Source organism: Lepisma saccharinum, chromosome 13 (genome assembly GCF_977018435.1).
Source record: "Lepisma saccharinum chromosome 13, izLepSacc3.1, whole genome shotgun sequence".
Lineage (NCBI taxonomy): Eukaryota > Metazoa > Arthropoda > Insecta > Zygentoma > Lepismatidae > Lepisma > Lepisma saccharinum.
In genome coordinates this window covers 56,442,440-56,465,504 of record NC_139241.1, presented here as the reverse complement: position 1 = coordinate 56,465,504, position 23,065 = coordinate 56,442,440, and the positions used below count along the sequence as shown (strand labels likewise).

General features: G+C 39.9%; 1 protein-coding gene across 1 annotated transcript in view; it reads right to left on the bottom strand.

Moving 5' to 3' along the window:
- The window catches only part of CARPB (Carbonic anhydrase-related protein B), a 460,462-nt gene that overhangs the window by 54,944 nt on the left and 382,453 nt on the right, over positions 1-23,065 (bottom strand). The window contains exon 6 of the mRNA XM_083133565.1: positions 1,251-1,317. Within this exon, the coding sequence (XP_082989691.1) occupies positions 1,251-1,317 (67 nt within the window). The remainder of the gene's footprint in view (positions 1-1,250; positions 1,318-23,065) is intronic.

Genomic DNA, 23,065 nt, shown 5'->3' with positions numbered 1-23,065 from the left:
ATCAGCCTTAGCATCAAGTGGACTTACAACCAACAACGTTTGCCAAATCTTGATTATGAGGCTTGCCTCTCTGAATCTCTCTCTCCCTCTCTCCATGTTTATTTCTATTTATACTTATCACTATTCATCCTCATCTTCACGATTAGTAAAAAGTGGCAGAAAAGCGAAGGATAATAAATCAAATTAAACAATAAATTCATCCTAATCTGGCTCTCACTTGAATATCCTTCACTATTTCTCCCTATATCTCCTTCCCTTTATCAAACTTTCTGTATTCCTCAATCTCAATGTCGGTTCTTTCACCAAGGCTGATGTGAGCGGACACTGAGGAACGGCTAGTGACGTGTGCGTGGGTGCTCGAACGACAGAAATCGTAGACACGCACTCTTAAGAGCTCATTATGCTTTAATATGTTTTCATTTCAAATACTCATGCGAAAATAAAGCACTTTGTCTTCTTTGGAACATCTACTCTACCATAATTCGACTACCTGTTCATTGCTTATGAATTGGCAGCCATATCTCTTGCATTTTTACAACTCTGAAAGTATTAGTTCAAATATTAAAACTGTAAAGATATACCTAGTAGACTTTAATTCCTTAAAGTAATATGAGTTGATCAAAATACAGGGTGTCTCAGAAATATTTTCGTTTTGAAAACTATTAATACTTCAATTTTTGCATAAAGATAAATATATTACCAAAATAAAGCTTAAACATTACATTTTTATTTGTGAAAAATAGTATTGGGCAAATGGGGACCGTTCATGTTTTCACATTCAATTATTCTTGAACTAAAGTTTTCGATTACTCGCATTGCACGAGGAATAGCATTGATTTCATCTGTAATTCCTTGCTTCAATCCTCTCAAATTTTGTGGCATTGGGGTGTATACCTCACCCTTAAGGTAACCCCATAAGAAAAAATCTTCTGATGTCAAATCAGGACTTCTCGATGGCAAGTTAATGTTCCCTCTGCGACTGATAACCCTTTCTTGGAATAACTGATAAAGAGAATTCAGTGACTGTGTAACTTCTGAGCGCTACTGTCAAATGATTAGGACATTTCTAACTCCTGCAATTCAGAACCATGATAGCTACAACAGAAACACGTTTCTCCAGCAAGGTCAGTTCTCACGTCACCAATGAATCACTGTTTTAATAGTTTCAAAAACAAAAATATTTCTGAGACACCCCTTACATAGAATGTAAGAATCGTACTAAAGAATCCACACTAGTGCCTATTGCATACCTCCATATTTTATCTTGTCCAGTTGGTCAGTGAGAAGTCTAAGTTCAGGATTGGATAGATCTCCTAGCTGAAAGGAAAGAAGAAAGCAATTAGAAACCAGATGAAAATTTACATCAAATATAGTTGGAAAACAAACAAATAAGTTCTAAAAAATCACCGAGTCAACTTGTTTCGTACTTTATAAGGCAACACATACAAGTTGGTATTCAATGGTTCCCTAGATTACTACAGAGTGATGAATAAATATTGTTTCGAACAATGTCAGTTGGCAACGCTGTCGGAACGCAGGTACACGTGCGCAGTAATTGCCCCTGCTCAGGCAGCTGCAAGGCTCGTAATCAGTCTGCCATGGAACGCTGGCTGGTTCAGACATGAATCGCCACAGTGGAGTCGTTCATCCGAACATGTTCCATTCAGAGACGCACCGAGAAACTACAGGGCGCAAGATATATGCGACTATATCTCTTCCAATCTGAACATTCTTGAAATCAACATGAGATACGAAGATATATTGCTCTTCCTGAGAACAGAAGAATTAGAGGTAGCAAGATCAAAACAAACTTTGACAACCTTGGATGTCCAAACTTTGTTTTTTTTTACCCACTTTATGCACAGAAAGGCTAATCAGGGCTAGATATACTGTTTGAAAAGGGATTCGAACCACTACGTGTCTTCAGCAAGTATCGAACCCAGGACCCCTTTGTTAAAATACGACAGCATTACCATTACACCATCGAGGAAGGCAAACTTTGATACTGAGTCCTATTCCCGTTCCTCTCTCTTTCTCTTCATGTCTTCATTTATCTTAATCTGGCTCTCTCTCTTCATCTCTTTCACTATCTGCACCCCTCAATCTCTCCATCTATTTCTCTTCTTCTTTACATTTTCTTTATTATACTCCATCCCACGCTATCCCTCTCTTAGTATATCGCTTTGCCTTCCCGTTTCTTTCTTTATCCGTTTCTATCGTCTACTCTACCTCTCTCTCTCTCCCTCTCCCCTTACCTTCATTCAATATCTAAGGGTAATTAGGCTACTGTAACACATTAATAAACTGGGTAACAGTTTCATACATCGGAGACACATTTCTTCAATTTTACACAAGAAACTACTTACGCAAATTAGTTTCTCCAAGGTTTACAACGTTCGTCAAGGTATTTTCTTTCATCGTGGAATATATTTGACCGAGAAATCATGTATTTTTCAAGAGAAATATCTCACCGACGCACAATTGCCATTGCTTTCATTTGCTTGCCCTACGACAACTGGATGCTGCGTACGTTTGATGACGAATGCCCCATGTCAGTGTTTCAACCCCCCCTTTTTTTTACTATGCTTGCCTAACGTAACCAAAACTTACCTAACCTTATCGGAAATGGTTCGTGGGGCTATCCGTGAATGGTTCGTGGGGCTATCCGTAAATGGTTTGTGGGACTATCCGTGTACGGTTCGTGGAGCTATACGTCAGCTACCCGTACATAATGTATAATTTCCACCGGTGACGAACACGATAGCAGGTATTTTTCGATGAAGAAGGTTGAAACAGTGCATACCCACAACTTGAGTCAAGATGTGCCCGCCACGTTGTTTGTTCCGGAAGAAATGAAAGGAATAATAAAAAAAGCACTCAGAATGTGAATAATTGCGTTTGTTTTCGTGTAAAAAGCATAATGGCACCTTGAACTATGTTCCACAATACACAATTGATAAGTACGAACCATGCGAAACACAAAATATCAGGTTTTAATGTGTCTCCGATCTATGAAACTGGTACCATAAACGGTGCTAGCCGAAGGGGGGGGGGTTACAAAATTTACAAAATTTGTACCCCTAGGCTATACTTTGTTTTGGACCCTGTTGACATTATTATTTTTATTATTATTGCTATAACACACCTGATTAAATATCATTCATTAAGCTTCGATAAAACAATACACTTAGATTTAACAAAAGAACACTAAGCTTAAATTGTTCCTAGAAACTCTATCCTTCTACCTTCATTCACATAATAAGCAAATAAAAGGAATTAACATGTTGTTTTATTGGGCTATTGCCACAATATTAAGGAATTTTAATAGTCGATGGTCTTTGCCACTTCTTCCTTTCAGCGACTCATTTTTGTGCGGCCCCTGGGCTATAGCCTAGGATAGGCTAGTGGTAAATTCTCCATGGTGTTAGCATCACTTTTTGCTACAAATCTTTGCATTCGCTATATCTGGTTAGGAGAGGTGTGAATCGAATGCAAAGAAATTTAAAGAGAAATAACAGGTACAAAAAGTTGCTTCTGCTGCACTCTCTGACAAACACCGTGATTTGGCCTAGGGTGTGAAATTTTTCGAACAACACTGTGATTTGGCCTACGGTGTGGAACTTTTCGGACAACACTGTAATTTGGCCTATGTTGCGGAACTTTTCGGACTACACTGTGATTTCGCCTATGGTGCGGAACTATTCAGGCAACACTGTGATTTGGCCTATGGTGTGAAACTTTTCGGGCAAAAACTGTGATATGGCCTATGGTGCGGAACTTTTTAGACAACACTGTGATTTGGCCTATGGTGTGAAACTTTTCGGGCAAAAACTGTGATTTGGCCTATGGTGCGAAACTTTTCAGGCAACACTGTGATTTGGCCTATGGTGTGAAACTTTTCGAGCAAAAACTGTGATTTGGCCTATGGTGCGGAACTTTTCAGACAACACTGTGATTTGGCCTACTGTGTGGAACTTTTCGGGCAAAACCTGTGATTTGGCCTATGGTGTGAAACTTTTCGGACAAACACTGTGATTTAGCCTACGATGTGGAACTTTTCGGACAATACTGTGATTTGGTTTACGGAGTGGAACTATTCGGAAAAACACTGTGATTTGGCCTATTGTGTGGGACTTTTCGGCCATAAACTATTTTTTGGCCTATTGTGCGGGACTTTTCGGACAAACACTGTGATTTGGTCTACGGTGTTGAACTTTTCGTGTGTGCGCCTGTCAAAATTCTCTTGTTTAAATGGGACAGGGATTACGACATACGTATGAAGAAAGAACAACCCACTCACGTAGATTGGCCATATTTATAAGTAAAATTGATTACATTGTAAGAACTTTCCTGTGTTCTCGTAATATTGAATGTTGATCATAAATTATTTCCCTCAGTCGAAAAAAATTCTGCTCATTAACCGATTCATCCATGTGTCCTTATTAATTATTCCACTCCGAAATGAGAAATTTCGACACGGAGCTACGCAAACATAACGAGCATCACACACGTACGTGTGAGCAAACAAACGATGCAAGTGCAATATCGATTCTGCACTATTGGCTCCGTTAATTAACACTTATTGCAGCCATGATCGATGCTCTTTGCGGCTAGTGTAAACTCGCTCTGCTAACGAGATGATTAAGTGTTGATGCGTTTGCTTAGCGACGTCTCCACCGGAAGTGATTGTTGACTTGATGCACTCGACTCTCGCTCTGTTGTTTTAGACTCTCGGAAGCGACACTTTTTGCAACACTCGACTAGTGTGCACCAAATGTAAGGCGGGAAGAATATAACACCCAAAACTTTATGCACGTCGCCAGGAGTCGTTTTCGAGAGATGAGGCCTATGATATGGAATTGCGTAGCTGAAAATAATAGTAATTTATCATTGGGGAGTCTTTTCTACTAAATACATATTATTACTCCTCTCCCTTCTTGTACGATTTGAACAGTCTGCTGAGAGGCAAGGATTTCCAAGCAGATTTTCGTTGGTAGATCCGTAGTCTGAGCATCGTGTCCCATCGCAGCTTTTAACTGTCTTTCGAGATGTCTGTCTATGCTTCCTTTGCTATCTTTCCTGCTCTCTTTACCATCTCCTGCCCTTCTCTAGCATCTTATGAGCTTACTTTACTATCTTTCCCGCTTCTTTACCATCTTCTCCGCTTTCTTTACCATCTCCTCCACTTGCTTTACCATTATCTGCGTTTTTCCTACCATCATCTGCGATTACTTTACTTCACCACTCTTCTCCTTTCTTTGCAATCTTTTGCGCTTTCTTTGCTATTTCCTCAGCTTTCTTTACCATCTTTTTCGCTTTCTTTACCATCTTCTCAGCATTCTTTACCATCTTCGATGCTTTTTCAGTATCTTCTGCGCTTTCTCTACCGTCTTTGCTTTCCTCGCCATCTTCTCAGCTTTCTTTACTCTCTTCCGCGTTTTCTGCTTTCCAGATAGTCTCCTTAGTAACCCAGCGTCATTAATGGTTGTTCAGGTTCTCGATGCAGATAGTTCTGTATTCGATTCTGGTATGAACTCGGATGTTCAACTCGATTAAGCAAAAGTGGCACAATAGCGATGCAAAATTCTGACACACACTATTACGAATCAAATACAGTTTTTCGTGGGAATTTTTTTTTTCATATCAGTGCAGTGTATCCTATTACGACTTTGTAGGGTCTCGAACACATATGTTGGGGAAGAGGGGTAAATCATTTCTTATTTGAAAATTTTATTCACATTTCTTACATATTTGACTACAAAAACTAAAGTACAGTACTGACCGAGACTATCACCAAGCACGAGACATGAAGATAGAGAAAGCAAGCAAGCTAAGATGATGGATGAAATTAGCAAGTTCTCGACGTTGACGCGACACAGCAGGATACAGTCTCTATCGCTCCTTCGTTCCCTCAGGAAGCAGGTTCTCCAATTCCTGTCCGTTTGCCAGCAAATTTAGGGAAGGAACCGATGCATGCTGGGAGAGGCGTGGGGGAGGAGGGGAAGGAAAACCTGAGAAGAAAGGGAATTAGGGTTACTAGATGTAGGGGAAGGGAGTCGAAGAAGAAATTCCAGAAAAAAAGCCCAGGAGTTCGCAGTCGATATATAATGGAGGTCGCCATCTTCATTTATCTTTCATTCTTTCTCTCCGGTCGAACTGACAAATCGTTTCTTGAGCGTGTCACTTCTCTGGAGTTCAAAATAGAGAGAGAGAGAGAGAAAGAGAGAGAGAGAGAGAGAGAGAGAGAGGGAGAGAGAGAAGGAAACTGTTTGGGGAACCAATGTGGAACGGCAAACTCCGTTGGGATATTGGAAAGGTGAATAACGTTGTGAAAACTCAACGAAGGGGAAGGTGAAGAACGTCGTGTGAAAACGTAATCGAAAATCTTTGTCTGTCAACTTCCTCTTCCCAATAAATGATGGATAGCATATTTTATGCATGAGGGTTTCTGAGTGTGTGTGTGTGTGACATGCATCTCCCCCCTCTCTCTGTTTCTGGTGTCGGCTGTCGGAGTTAATTTCAGATCCAGTGAAATTGCTGGAAGTGCAAGCATGGACTTGTACTAAATATGTTGAGTTTATATCAGATCCATAGAAATTGCTGGATGTGCAAGCATGGACTTGTACTAAATATGTTGAGTTTATATCAGATTCAGAGAAATTGCTGGATGTGCAAGCATGGACTTGTACTAAATATGTTGAGTTTATATCAGATCCATAGAAATTGCTGGATGTGCAAGCATGGTATTGTACTAAATATGTTGACTTTATATCAGATCCAGAGAAATTGCTGGATGTTCAAGCATGGATTTGTACTAAATATGTTGAGTTTATACCAGATCCAGAAAAATTGCTGAAAGTGCAAGCATGGACTTGTACTAAATATGTTGAGTTTATATCAGATCCAGATAAATTGATGGAAGTGCAAGCATGGACTTGTACTAAATATGTTGAGTTTATATCAGATTCAGAGAAATTGCTGGATGTGCAAGCATGGACTTGTACTAAATATGTTGAGTTTATATCAGATCCAGAGAAATTGCTGGAAGTGCAAGCATGGACCTGTGCTAAATATGTTGAGTTTATATCAGATCCACAGAAATTGCTGGAAGTGCAAGCATGGACTTGTACTAGATATGTTGAGTTTATATCAGATCCAGAGAAATTGCTGGAAGTGCAAGCATGGACTTGTACTAAATATGGTGAGTTTATATCAGATTCAGAGAAATTGCTGGAAGTGCAAGCATGGACTTGTACTAAATATTGGCGCTGAAACGTGTTCTTACACAATAGCGGGCCTGCTGTCGAACAAATTCGGACAGCTAAAGGGTTTTGTGAGAGAGTTCGCAGAATTTGCAATTTTCATGGGAAGGGCAACGAGACAAGACGGGACAAGACGTACTCTCGTTTCCAGTAGCAAATGCCTGTCTTGGTCTCTAAATGCAAAACTGATCTCGAATCTGCAATTGCATAGTATCAAGAACGTATACAGCATGTCACCGACCTCCGCGGCCGAGTGACTAGAACAGCGCTCTCACACCAGACGGAGAGTCTCGGTTTGGTCTCTACTTTGGAGATGAGACTTGGTACTATTCATAAAATCTGACTTATATGTCAGGCATGAAATGAAATGTAAAAATCGGGAGCAGCGCATATGTGGGCTATGTGTGTGTTCCTAACGCGGCGAGCTCACTGGTCAGGCATAGTTTGAGTTGATGATCTTGCAGGTGGTTGTAATGGTGCAGTATTGATACTTGGGTAGATAGATAGCATCTATCTTCTTTCGGCTGCTTATGGGGGGATCTTACTTATAGTACACCGTATTGAACACCGTCGTCTTATGACGTCAGCGCGGAATGCCTTCGTCTTTAGTTTAGGTCTGTTAGGTTTAGTTTTCTTAGCATAAATACACCGCAGTTATTCGGGGCTTGACCAAATGGCATTATTTATTCTAAGAGCTCTAAACCCAAAATGCCTAACCTAACAACGAGAAGATTTATCGTGACTTCAGTAGACAACGGTGTTCAATAAGATGTCCGATAAGTGAGACTCGAGTGGCATGATTCTGTTCCAAATCCTAATAGCATCTTCCTCATATAGTGACCGTGCATATGGAACTGAACGGAATGATTAAGCTCACATAGTCCAGTGCTCTAGAGAAAATCTTGTTAAAGAAGAGAAATATAGCCGACCTCCATAGCGGAATGGTTATCACATCGCGCTGTGACCAAAGGGATTCCAGGTTCGAACGAATCCCAGCCTGGGCATGATTGTTCCTTTGTGAGTGTCCCTTCATCAATTTCATCATCACTCATACTCATCGTCGCGATTAGCTAAGAGTGGCAGTAAAAGGTCACTAAATATTAAAAGTCAAATGAGAAGTACGGATCGGTACTTCACTGTTCAGAAATTTCTGTTTCGTATGACGTGTAGATGGCAGATGAATCGTCTTCTTCTGATATTGTAATAAGTATAAGAAAGAATAAAGTGAATTCCATAAAATGTACATACATTAAATCACATTTACATTATGCGTTACATTATTAGACGAAATTAGCTTACTAGTCACTTCTACAAATAGAAGAACTGTATGTTTAATACAGTGACACAATTTTCTATTTGAGAACATGCTAATAAGTAAAACTGAAGTGAAATGGAATAGCTAGTTTCAATTTTTCCACATATTTGTAAATAGGGTTCTTTTGATTTCGTTAGGAACCAATATAGTTGAAAATGTCACTTTCTTTTCATGAAACCCTTGAAAATTAATTTTAATGCACTTTAGATTGTCTACGTAGTCTATGTAAATTACAAACCTACGTAATCTAATCGTAGATTACGTGTAGACAACGCATGTAGACGTAAACTTATAGTCTACGGCACATCCCCATACGACAGACTATGATGCTGATACAGATCCAAGCCTGCTGCCAATGTACAGCAGAACTCCTTCGTGCCTACGGTTTTGAATCATCTTTTTGAACCTTTTGTTGAGGTAACTTTCATTGGGTTATGAATTTTGAAAATATAACTTACGTAGCCAAAATCCATACGAGTTTGATACCAATGTGTTGAGTGGAAGGTTGATTAAACGGCTACAAATTTTTAGGCATTTGTATTTAAAAAGTGGAGGATTTGCAATGTAGAAAATCCATATTTTATCACCATCAAAATAGAGCCATCTATTGGAAGATGATGGAACTACACGTTTTAGTGTCAAATTAAGGCAATTAATACATTGAGATTTTCTGCAGATTTTATATGTGATGGGTAAATAAAGGGTTTCACTTTTTCATTCAGTATGCTGAAATCACTATGAGAGACAACAGAAACCGTGTCGACAAGTGTAATCATGGAGAAGTGGTAATACGGTAGTGGTAATTTTCTTTAAATCACAAAAGGAATTTCTCATATGACAATTTTTCATTTGCCAGAACTCCTTTAAAAGTAGTCGGGACAGAAATTCTTGCTGGGGCTGTTTTATGTTTTATTCTTGTTATTATTAAGACTCATGTTATGTTAAATAACATGTTTATTGTAGTTAACTACAACTACGAGTTGCAACTTTACAAAGACCATTTTACTCTCGGCCATCCTAAGTCTAACAGTGGTGCCAGACCCACGGTCTGTAATGCCCCATTACATACACATATATTACAGGGGCTGTTTTCGTATATCCACATCACGTTCTGGTCGTGTTTTTAGCTCAACGAACAAGTTTTCAATCTTTGAGCTTAACGTATCCATTAAAAACAACGACTTTGGGTTGTTTTACAGGTAATTTGGTTTAATAACTCTGAGGTTGGCAAGTACTACGCAAAATTAGAAGTAGAATCGCAAGGGGGAAAAGTTACCATATCCATGTCGTCACTACGTTGGTTTCGAAGCGATTAGGTCGCGCTCTGGTGCAAGGCTGGCGATAATTTAACGACGGCCGCTAGAGGTCAGCCCTTACTTCCGCTCAATTTGACAGGATAACAAAGCCCTTGTTATCAGCGCCGTCTACAACGATTCGCCTTTTGTGGAGTCTATTAAACCTTTCGATCCAGGTTCTCGGGTTACAACATGACACCACTTCACCCCAACATTGTTACACTATTGGCTAAACGTCACTCAAGTCTGCAGACAAAACAAAATGGTGGAGAAGGAAGAAGGAAAATGGGGGCAAAGCAAGGAGACTAGCGCCTCGTGGCGATCCATCGACAAATTACAAGTTTAGACAATGTTTCCAACTTTGGAAAAAAAAATGAGATGTAAAAGGATGGATAGGGGGAGACGCATTTTGTAACGCATCGACTCGGAAAACAAGGCAAAGTTCCCGAGGGCTGTTGGGTCGATGAAGTGCCCTTAGGAGTATTATCCTGAAAACCGTGAAGAATGTCATGGAGTGAACAGGTGCTAGGAGCCACTAGGCTACATTTTCTATACCTAGAACGTTTCCATGTCATTAATATGCCCTGCGGTTGTATTCCTGCTGAAAATTGACAGGAATTGGTTCTGATGTTGACGGTTGGCAATCTTGCTTTTTCAAGAAGAGATACAGTGGCTCACAAAATTGAACGTGCAACAACCGCACTGCAGGAAAAAAAGGAAAAATGAGGCAGAAAAGGCATATTCTATTAAATAACATAAACAATATTGAACAAAAGGGTTGTTGAAGTTTAATTTTAGCGCGGAGTTAACCTAAAACTAAGTTCTATCCTTTATATGTGATTTATGAGGACTAGATGAAGTACCTAATACGTGATACAAAAATTGAACGTAAGTTGAGAACAGACTTCTAAAAGGCACTCGTGCCCAAGGCCCGTAGACCGCTAGTTTCCCCCTCTCTTGAAGGTCTGGTCATAACTCGCCTTTTTTTCAGCCCCCGTGCTTAGAGCCCCGGTAGGGTTTCTGTGACGTCATCAGAATGAGACTTCTCCGAGTGTCTGCTATTTCCAACACTGTATAGTATTCAACGCTCTTGTTTTTAAGAGAAAAAACACATATTTAAGAGCATCGCAACACAACTTACACAGAGTACATGAATGTGATGGTGCATATAAAAATTATAAGTAAGCAAAATCACAAATTCACCCACGGTTACTGATGGAAAGAATTGAAAAAAAAAGCAATGGATCCATTGCTTTTGCTTTATGGTATTTGTCCTTTTAATTTTTGGATCCTGCGGTTCAAATATAGAATTCGAAAAAAAAAATCTTCCTTGACAAAACACGAAGTACTTTCTGCTGTTTTGTATTTACGATTTTTTTTTAAACAGACGAATGATAAGACTAATCAACATTTTGGGTTCTCGATCTGACACACTCAGAACATTTTTCCTAGCAATTTTGCCTTCACACTACGGATGGCCAAAAAATATCCGGATTCCGAAAAATATTAAATCTCGATTCTGAAATTTTACTATCTGAATTTCGGGGATAGAGGTTTATAACCACTTTCCACTTTTCAGGTCAAATTTATTAACGAAGCTCTCAATGTGCTGTACTTTAAGTATCGTCTTCCTCATTTCAATATCATATACTACGTAAGTAAAAGTAAGGTGCTCCCATGTGCTTTACACAACACCATGAAGACGTACAGGGGGTGTGGAGTTAGGACTCCACACTATCTTGATCATGGCCGAAGGTGGGAGTGATGTGATCAGCACCACTCCCCTGGCCGCTTTTATCCCCCAGAGTTTCCTCCAGGTACCCACTTTATACGATGCTGACTGGGCGCCGGAGCCGCTTGAACATGTGCAAGAAATCCCGGTTCTTCCCACCGGGGATCGAACCTGAGTCTCCCGCATGGTAGTCAGATCATGTACTCCGTAAAAAAAAAAAAAAAAAAGAAAGTCCGCATTTGGCAATCCCAACTACACAAGTCTTGCAAGAACACTGTTAACGTCACTAACATATCGTTCTTCAGGCTCTTCTTTGCTGTAATTCCTACTAATTCGGATTTTAAACCACATTCGTAACACACTGGTATAAAAAGAAAAATAGCAACCTGAAATGTGTGTTTTAGTAGCATTTGCTGGGAACTTCTCATCGGACGGAAATATAAGGTAAACAATATGGGCATTTTTAGTTTTCTTGAGATATTCATGCGCTTGCAGCACAGTGACACATTATTTATAGTCACCCAGACACTACAATATGAATCGCATAAAAACATTACTGGAAATACACGAATACAAGCGCAAGGAAAGAACAGAGAAACAAGTTTCCCTTGCTAAAACTACCGGATGCCAAACTTTCCCCAGCGATCTGCCATCTCTATGACGTCACAGTTTTACAACCACCTCGGCTTGGTCAAAGGGTTGTTATGCACAGACCTTCCAAAGCAGGCGGCAAACAAGTCAACGGACATTGCTCGTACCTACCTTAAAATCTAATAATGAAATGATTTATGCAAAGTTTCTTGTAGTCTGACTTCTAATGTATGTGAGCCGGGCGCAGTGTTTAGCACATCGCGCTACGACGCCAGGGGTCCCGGGTTCGAATCCCGACTTGGGCATGGATGTTTGCGAGTGTCTATTCAGTAATTTCATCATATAATCAGTAATCCCCAGCCTCGCAATTTAGTCAAAAGTGGCACAAGAAGAGAAGTAAAATAAAACAAATCAATCAATCAATCGTAATGCATGTCCGGTGAGGAGGGCTGTAGTTAGTTTTGATTCTTGTTATTTTGCGTTGCTTTTCTGCCACTTTTGGATGATCGCGACGAAGCGGATGAGTGATGATTAGACTTCGGATTTTTAGGTTCTAAAAGCGTGCTTTCAGGTTTCTAAAATAGGTTCTAAACATTCTACAAATCTTATATTTGGCCCGAAAAATCCAAGTAGGTTTCAAAAAACTTAGAATTGTTCAAAAATTCCTGAAAAATACTGATTAGGTACAATCGTTAAAAACAAAATTTCAAAAGAACCGTAAGAAATTTTAAGAGGTATATACCAGGTGTTTCAGAAATAATTGAGGAGTTTCAAAAAATTATTGGAAGTAAACTTACGTTAATGAAACCAGTCCATAACGAACGAGGAAGTATGCTTTAAAACTTGTTCTTGCCGCGTTATGTGCGAGAAATTGAAATCGCGGTTTAAAATAACCGTGCCTTGAAAGTAGCAATCACATATACTCTCACATGTCCATACAAGGTGGCACTAGCGTGAATATAAATAATAAATCAAGAAACAATAATCTGAAACCTAAACCTCGAAAGTAAAAAAAACGGAACTTATACATTAAAACTTGTATATAAATATCCTGCGAGACAGAGATATTTTCCTTATCTTATGGTTTTCTTTTCTCAATAAAACGATTCTGTGTGTGACAAAACTCATGCAAGCAATATAAACAGCATATAAAGCCGAACTTCGTGTAGAATTCACATTGAATCTTTTGATGCTGTTGAATATACAAGTTTCATGTTACTCAACTGCCATCTATTGATTAAACTGTGAAACTGTGAAATGTAGATTTAGCGAAAATTCTTTTCTTTATAAGGTTTATTCAAGAACACCGTGGTTCTAGACGCTATTGCCAAGCATAGGTATCACAGAAATATAAGGCAAGGTTCTAGGAATGTGTTTACTGCTCGATTAACCTCTAAAAGGCTGCATATGTATGCATGCAAACATAGACAGATCTCGATTTTTACTTGGGAGGAGCACGGGAAAAGCTGTAAGGATATGTTAAGATGTAACACTGGAAATGAAATATAATCTATCTTCTATCTGATGCGATTTCAACCAAACTTGGTACACGTATCACTTACAATCTCGAAAGAAATACTGTGGGGGTAAGACACCCTGGCACCCCTAGGAGTGGGGGTGGGAAGGGGTGACATGTAAAAATTATCGAAAACGACCGATATTAGTGTGGAATCCATAGTTTTCGGGGTAGCTAAGATGAATAGTGACACTCCCAATGCCGTTCAACTCCAAATTCATTTAACACTATAGTTAGAATTCAATATTTTCCTGTTTAATAGAAGATTGGGATAAATAAATACCCGGGCAACGCCGGGCAATCAGCTAGTGTGACTATAAACTAACATGGACTGGAACTACAAAGTGGCTTAAAACTACTGTGCAACGTAGCTCCATCAGATCCCTTTATTATAAGGTGATGAAATACGTAGATTCTTGTGAATCAACAATCATTACAGAAAGAAAGAAAGGGAAAGGCTACACAACATGTGAAACATTTGACTCTTGTATTTTGTCCACCATTAACGTCATTGCCTTGTAACCAACCAGTACCGGATTCGATTTCCGGCGTCCACTTCCTTATGAACATAAACATTAGCCTTGTCACTGTGAAGGACTTTTCATTTAATGGAAGCATCACACTGTAATTGTTCGGGACAACCATTCATAATGCGCAGCTCTTCATGGATGTATCAGATTAAAATCTTGTGCAATGGCATGCGAACTTCTCTCCCTAGACGTCACTTTGATCTCGATGCGCTAAACAAATTTTAAGGCATTTTGCTAACACCTCGAAAAGGAGCAAATTGGTACAAGAATTCAGTCATACCTTTTTACTGGTTAAAGATACATAAAAAACTTCGCCATTGCATTTCTAGTGAAATTCTAGCCTGATTTGATATATCATATCAACTCCTTCCCATTTAAAATTCTGAAGTTGAATTCAAGATGGCGGACATCAAGATGGCTGCCGACCGTGCGGGTGGCGTCAATGTGGTTCCCCTTTGGCCTGGCAACGATTGGATTGGTCATCACCATTTCCACGTTGCACGCTGCAGTGGCCTTGTACCGACGGTGTTAAGTCACTTTTTGTGCCACCCTGTATATTAAATGTCCCGATGTATTTGCGCTAAACTTCAATTTATTATTATACTGCCCGGAAAAAGACTGCCCAAACACATATTTTCTTCTATCTCTAATAATACTATTTTTATAATTCTTAGTCATCCGTTTTGGGACGGGGAACTTGCCCCGTGTACCTCCCTTTAATACGCCAATGTATGCAAAAGCATGCAAAGTACGCTTTGGAAGGGCATTATGTATAGTGTAGAAAGAATAACACACAAAAGGACAGAGAAGGTTAGAATGAGAGAAACTGAGAAAGATGGAACGTGACGTCACTCCACCGGGGATGCTCTTATTCTCTCATATAAATTTTAGTTCCGTGACGTTTCCTGCATTTCCACACAATACATATTGTTTATTTCCTGCCACTACATACTGTTTATTTTGTCGTATTATCGAGTTCAATGTTATCAGAGTTGAGATGTATCGAACGGTTAGAAGTAAGTTTCATGTTTCGAATTCCGCAAGTTTCATCCAAATCAGACATTTGATTCATGAGATACAGCAATTTATAGTTTTTCATATTATCTCCAATGTGGAGTTAATTGCGCTTGATCAATAATATGAAATGGAACCAACAACTAATCATTGTAGAAGTCTTTGTCAAACCGCCAATGTGGGTTGCCAGGATACTTACAGTCTGTCCCGAGAATCTCTGAAGCTAGCGAACGAAAATATGTTTCTGCGCAATTAGGACTCGACCAATAAACACGTGAGAGGGAAAAAGTGAATGCATGGAGGGGGAACGCAGTCGTTTGCAGCAGGGCGCACACCTTCGCCCCTCCCACTCGCTTTCTCCCCTTCTCTGCCGTTATGGGTGACCTTGCTTCACAGATTTCCGAGACAGAGTAGTGCATCTTTAGCGGAACTCAAGCCTATTTTTTCCTAGTTCCATAAGCTTCCAGAAGGACGTCACAGCTTCAATAGATTTCATTTTACTCGGGAAAAGTAACTGTTACTCGTAACTGCACTTTCCCAGATTAAGCCATTCGGTTCAAAGTTCTTCCCCAGAAAATGAGACAATCTTTTACGGCACACCCTATACAGGAATTCACACAATGCACTCATTCGCGTGATTAAGCCACCGTGCGCAGAATTCTTCTTCCCCACAAAATGAGGCGACCTTTTACGGCACACCCCGTACAGGAATTCACACAATATGCTCACTCTCGTGATTAAACGACGGTGTGCAGAATTCTTCTTCCTCAGAAAATTAGACGATCTTTCACGGCCCACCCCGTACAGGAATACGCAACACGCTCACTCTCGTGATTAAGCCACCATGTGCAGAATTCTTCCTCAGCAAACGAGACGATCTTTCACGGCACACCCTGAACATGAATTCACACAATACGCTCACTCGCGTGTGTGCAGAACTCTTCCTTAGAATATGAGGCGATATTTTACGGCACACCCCGTACAGGAATTCACACAATGCGCTCACTCGCGTGATAGCCACCGTGAGCAGAATTCATCCTCAGAAAATGAGACGCTCCTTTACGACACACCCCGTACAGGAATCCACACAATACGCTCACGAGGCGGGGAAGACCTGTTGCACATTTAACCAATCGGAGAACGTAAATTTAGCGTCCCGTAATTTGACACGTTGCATCCTGTTTCCGAGATAGATTCAAATCAATTTACCTGCCTTCCGCAAACGCCACATAGTGACGTAATTTAGCCAATGGCGGTTTATTGCCGATCAAGTAAATTGCTCGTCAAATAATCGAACAAAACCAGCGAAGTTAATTCCTTTCCATCCATTTCATTCCCAAAATTGTCTACTGCGTTTGGCAAATAGCAGCAAATGTGTTATATTAATTGAGGCTGTTCATATTTGCCCTTGGTCTACCAATGGCCATCACTCGTCTGCAAAACCTACACTAGTATTGAGGTAACAAACTTATAATTCGAAAAGTTGTGATTCCCTTTGTACTGTGTTTCATGATGGAGATTAACAATGGACCAGAGTGTAGTTAAATCTCAATAGAGTTCTGGAATATAGCGAACGTCGGAATTACCGCGTAACCGATTAACGCAAAAGTTAAAGTTTCACGCTTAATCCTGTTTGCGGATATTCCTTTCGGTCATATTCCTGTGTTGTGTATTGTATTTACCCTTATTCCGGTGTTATACATTGTTATTGTTTTCACGCTTAATCCTGTGAGGATATATTCCATTAGCATTTTATTCTTGTGCTGTGGATTGCTTTCGCGCATATTCCCGTGTTGTGGATTGCTTTCTCACTTAATCCTGTTGGAGGTTGCTCCTATCACTTTTATTCTTGTGGTGTGGATTCCTTCCACGCTTATTCCGGTCCGGTGGATTATTTTTTCGATGAATCCTGTTAGGAGTTGTTCCTTTCGCTTTTATTCTTACGTTGTGGAATCCTTTCACGTTTATTCCGGTGTTGTATATTGCTTTCTCGCTTAATCCTGTTGGAGGTTGCTCCTATCACTTTTATTCTTGTGGTGTGGATTCCTTCCACGCTTATTCCGGTCCTGTGGATTGTTTTCTAGATTAATCCTGTTAGGAATTGTTCCTTTCGCTTTTATTCTTGAGCTGTGGAATCCTTCCACGCTTATTCAGGTGTTGTGTATTGCTTTCTCGCTTAATCCTGTTGGAGGTTGCTCCTATCACTTTTATTCTTGTGGTGTGGATTCCTTCCACTCTTATTCTGGTGCTGTGGATTGTTTTTTCGCTTAATCCTTTTAGGAGTTGTTCCTTTCACTTTTATCCTTGCACTGTGGAATCCTTTCACGTTTATTCTGGTGTTGTGTATTGCTTTCCCGCTTAATCCTGTTGGAGGTTGCACCTATCACTTTTATTCTTGTGCTGTGGATTCCTTCCACGCTTATTCCGGTCCTGTGGATTATTTTTTCGATGAATCCTGTTAGGAGTTGTACCTTTCGCTTTTATTCTTACGTTGTGGAATCCTTTCACGTTTATTCTGGTGTTGTGTATTGCTTTCCCGCTTAATCCTGTTGGAGGTTGCACCTATCACTTTTATTCTTGTGCTGTGGATTCCTTCCACGCTTATTCCGGTGCTGTGTGTTTTCTCGCTTAATTCTGTTAGGAGTTGTTCCTTTCGCTTTTATTCTTGCACTGTGGAATCCTTTCACGTTCATTCCGGTGTTCTGTATTGCTTTCCCAGCTTAATCCTGTTAGAGGTTGCTCCTATCACTTTTATTGTTGTGCTGTGGATTCCTTCCACGCTTACTCCGGTGCTGTGGATTGTTTTCTCGCTTCATTCTGTTAGGAGTTGTTCCTTTCGCTTTTATTCTTGCGCTGTGGAATGCTTTCACGTTTATTCTGGTGTTGTGTATTGCTTTATCGCTTAATCCTGTTGGAGGTTGCTCCTATCACTTTTATTCTTGTGCTGTGGATTCGTTCCACGCTTATTCCGGTGCTGTGGATTGTTTTCTCGCTTAATTCTGTTAGGGGTTGTTCCTTTCGCTTTTTTTCTTGCACTGTGGAATCCTTTCACGTTCATTCCGGTGTTCTGTATTGCTTTCCCCGCTTAATCCTGTTAGAGGTTGCTCCTATCACTTTTATTCTTGTGCTGTGGATTCCTTCCACGCTTATTCCGGTCCTGTGGATTATTTTCTCGCTTAATTCTGTTAGGAGTTGTTCCTTTCGCTTTTATTCTTGAGCTGTGGAATCCCTCCACGCTTATTCAGGTGTTGTGTATTGCTTTATCGCTTAATCCTGTTGGAGGTTGCTCCTATCACTTTTATTCTTGTGCTGTGGATTCCTTCCACGCTTCTTCCGGTGCTGTGTATTGTTTTTTCGCTTAATCCTGTTAGGAGTTGTTCCTTTCGCTTTTATTCTTACGTTGTGGAATCCTTTCACGTTTATTCTGGTGTTGTGTATTGCTTTCCCGCTTAATCCTGTTGGAGGTTGCACCTATCACTTTTATTCTTGTGGTGTGGATTCCATCCACGCTTATTCCGGTCCTGTGGATTATTTTTTCGATGAATCCTGTTAGGAGTTGTTCCTTTCGCTTTTATTCTTACGTTGTGGAATCCTTTCACGTTTATTCTGATGTTGTGTATTGCTTTCCCGCTTAATCCTGTTAGAGGTTGCTCCTATCACTTTTATTGTTGTGCTGTAGATTCCTTCCACGCTTATTCCGGTGCTGTGGATTGTTTTCTCGCTTAATTCTGTTAGGAGTTGTTCCTTTCGCTTTTATTCTTGCCCTGTGGAATGCTTTCACGTTTATTCAGGTGTTGTGTATTGCTTTATCGCTTAATCCTGTTGGAGGTTGCTCCTATCACTTTTATTCTTGTGCTGTGGATTCCTTCCACACTTATTCCGGTGCTGTGGATTGTTTTCTCGCTTAATCCTGTTAGGAGTTGTTCCTTTCGCTTTTATTCTCGTGCTGTGGACTTCTTTCAAGCTGTATTTCATGTTGTGTATTTCTATCGCACTTAATCCTGTTAGAGGTTATTTATTCCCTTTCTCTTTTATTCTTGTGATGCGGATTGCTTTTACGTTCATTCAGCTGTTGTGTATTGTTCCGCGCATAATCCTGTTAGCGGTTATTCCTTTCTATTTTATTTTGTGGATTGCTTTCACGGTTATTCTGGTATTATAGATTGCTTTTGCGCTTAATTCTTTATCAGTGGCTATATAAGACTATAATTAATATTCATTAAAGTATTAACTTTCTTTGTATAAACATGAAACGATACAGGTACTCAGAACTTTAGTAATAAAAGATGGTTGGTATTACTGTTAAATTTGATACTAATTGGAAGAAGAAGTAACTGACTTAGAGTTACTTACTTTTAAATAAGCTTTATTTACAGCTACTGTTTGTTATTCGAAGAAGTAATTGTTTCTTCAATCATTGTGCCATGGAACGTTGGCCGGTTCAGACACGAACCGCGACAGTGGAGGAGTTCATCCGAACGGGACATCGCATATGGAGATCCAATAGCATTGTACACTCTCCTAACTAGTGCTACCAATTGATTCTTCATGCAACATTTTTGTCCAATGTTTGTTAAACTGCACCTTGAGACAAGAGTGCTGTATAAAGAAGCGAATTTCGGCACTACTTAATGAAGAGAGTGTACAGAACCAGACGTCTGGAACATGATCGGATGAACACCTTCACTGTCGCGATTCATGTCTGGACTGGCCAGCGTTCCATGGCAGAATTATTGTGAGCTTTACATCTGCTTACTGCGCACTCGTTAGGACAGGCTTATAAATTAACATTGGTAAATACAATACGCGCAATCCTATAGTTGTAGCAGCAATGTTAATGATAATGGTAAACCAACCTTAAGTAATTCACTCAGGTACTACTCATACTGTGCTAGAAAAATATGAGCCTTCCTTAAGCTGAGCTCCTTGCAGATATGGATTTACCCGCACACCCTGGGCTGTGAATCAATTTGTGCCTCTTGGCTCGTGCTTGCTTAAGTTTCCTAGAACCAAAAAATCTCTCCGAGAATAATAAGAGGGTGGTAGGGGAGGGGTATAAGTCACACCGCAGAATTATCGATTGACTTTTTCGCTCGTTTCCCCCACCCCATCCATGCTCCCCCACCTACGTCACAACAGTTGCCTGAGCGACGGTTGGTCGCCTTGGCTTGATCCGGTCGTTCTCATTTCCCTCAGTTGACCAACTTTCGGAAAAAGTTCCGAAGAGTCGCGGGGGTCGAAGATTGCGCATTCCCCCTACTCCCTCCCCCCCATACGCCCTAACTCTCTTTCCTAGCGCAGCTTCAAAGGTGTGGAGCGCTCTAAAGCATGTAACACCCATCCTTCCTACTACACTGTAAGTGGACAGTGTTATACTTCAGATGGATTCATATTGTTACAGTTCTCACCCCCCTCTCCAGAGCCGCGGTGATCCAGTCATCTGACTGCAACGCGGGCGGGAAATTTTTCCAGCAGTGTTCCTGCATTTGACCGACTCTGGGGTACAACCGCCGTCTGACAACTGGGTGTCTGAGGCAATCTTGAGGGGGTAAAGGCGGCCGGAGCGTGGTGCTGATCTTGTCACCTCCATGTAGTCGAAATTGTGTGTAGGGTCCTACGTTGATTCTCCTCCATGTGACGTCACGGTATGTTGAAATATGCAGTGGGGAGCTTTACTTTTACCATTTACCCTCCACCCTCTCAAAGATTTACAACATACACCCAATCCTGAGGCCACCTCCTGAACTCAACAAAGAAAACGGTCAAAATGTGTTTATCTCTTACGCATATGAGGAAAACCAAGAATCTCTCTACCCCAGGTTCGAGTCCTGGCCGTGTTCATTAGCGAGTATCCTTTCATTAATTTCACCTAATCATCATTCATCGTCATGTTCGCGATTAACCACAATTAATCGAAAAGCAAAGCAACACAAAATAGAACAAACATATAATAACCTGGGCTGAATCCAATGACGTACGCGTGAGGAAACTGGTGAGATCACAAAATTACACTTCTAGAAACTAATTTTGACGTTTTAATGTTTCTTAATCGACAAATGTGTCATGGAAGGATAGACATGTGATGAAGAAATATAATTAAAGTAAATAAAGTGTTTAAACTGAACGTGTACTCAGAAGATCATTCTCGTTCTTAGTACACTCTTTTGGACTTTTTAGCACTCTTAATGCACATCGACATGTACTAAAAGTAATCAAATGTAATTTCCAATAAGTGTTACAAAAGTGTATTTTTTAAAAAATTTACAAATAATCACAAATCTTCTCTCTATGCCAGAAAATATTATATTTTACTCCTCCCAAAATCAAATCCACCGTAATCGATACATTTAATTTACAATTAAGGGAGAATTCACGCCAAAGAAACACGCAACACGCGACACGTCCACGTCCAAAATATATTAGTCAACATGGTAAAGTACTCTAGTGCATTGTTTTTCAACCGCCGGGCCGCGACCCGATGCCGTGCCCTCGAATCAACTATGCTGAGCACCGAAATGTTCTGCTGAAACTGGTTGACAACTACCATAATCCCAATATCATATTTGAGTTGTGAGTTTTCGTTTTTTAAGTCCATTTTATGCACAAATAGACTAATCAGAACTGGATCTGCCCGGTGCCTCCCCGGTTATCGAACCCGGGATCACTTAATTACAAGGAGACGACGTTACCACTTTGTCTTCCATATCTTTATATTTGTCAACAATCCTACACACGTAATCAAACTATTATCACTCTTTATGATTATGCTAGAATTTATTTATCAATACTTAATTTCATAGGTACATGTTAATTCATGCATAAAATCTTAAATACTGTAAATATTTACGAGGAAAATTCTTCGGCTAAGGGCATTGACTTAAAAAGAATACCGTGACATGGTTTCAAGAAGGTTGAGAACCATTTCTCTAGTGTTTAGGTATTCGAAAAATCTAGCGTATACAGTTTGAGGTCAGTGCATATTATTTCTCAGTTCCCCGTGCACAACATGCATCTCCCAACTTTCAATAACTTGAACAAATTTTACAACGCAATTTACATGTCACAATGTCTCTTGTTACGTTATTTTCGGGTGACTAATAAACTGATTAATGCAATTATATCGGTACCATCATGCAAACTGAGCAAAGAAACCAGTGTCGCTTGCCGCATGCATCTTGTCTCTTTGGTGTGAAACACTCGTGTCGCATGTTGCATGTTGCGTGTTGCGTGTGTTTTCGGTGTGAATTCTCCCTTAGAGTTAGATCCTAACCACTAAAATGTTTCCCCCAACTAGATTTAAACGGTAGAGTGTATATAAGGAAAATAAATCATAAACTATATATTTAATAGCAAAACTACATCTAATTTCACATTATATTCTTTCCAATAGAAGGATCTGAGTTGCAATACCACGTTGGACATGAAGATTAACAGTATGGCGTTTGAGATTTTTCAGCATGAAAAAAATTCAGTAACTTATTTTTAAGAATAGGGATATTATTATGGAGGTCAGCAGGATTTTTTACGAGTTCAGTTCAGCTTCAGATTACAATTATTGTATTGTATCAGTCTTTCTTGTGTTATTTTCAGTCTAATACAATAACTAATGAGAGGCAGATGCAATATCCAGAGAAGGGGATTTTCCCCAAAATACATCCTCCCAAAATACAACCCTGATGATTAGCATATATATATATATATATATATATATATATACACACACACAAACACACACACACAAACACACACACACAAATGAAAAAATGTTCAAAATAATATTGTTATATTTAAAAGTATATGTATAATATAC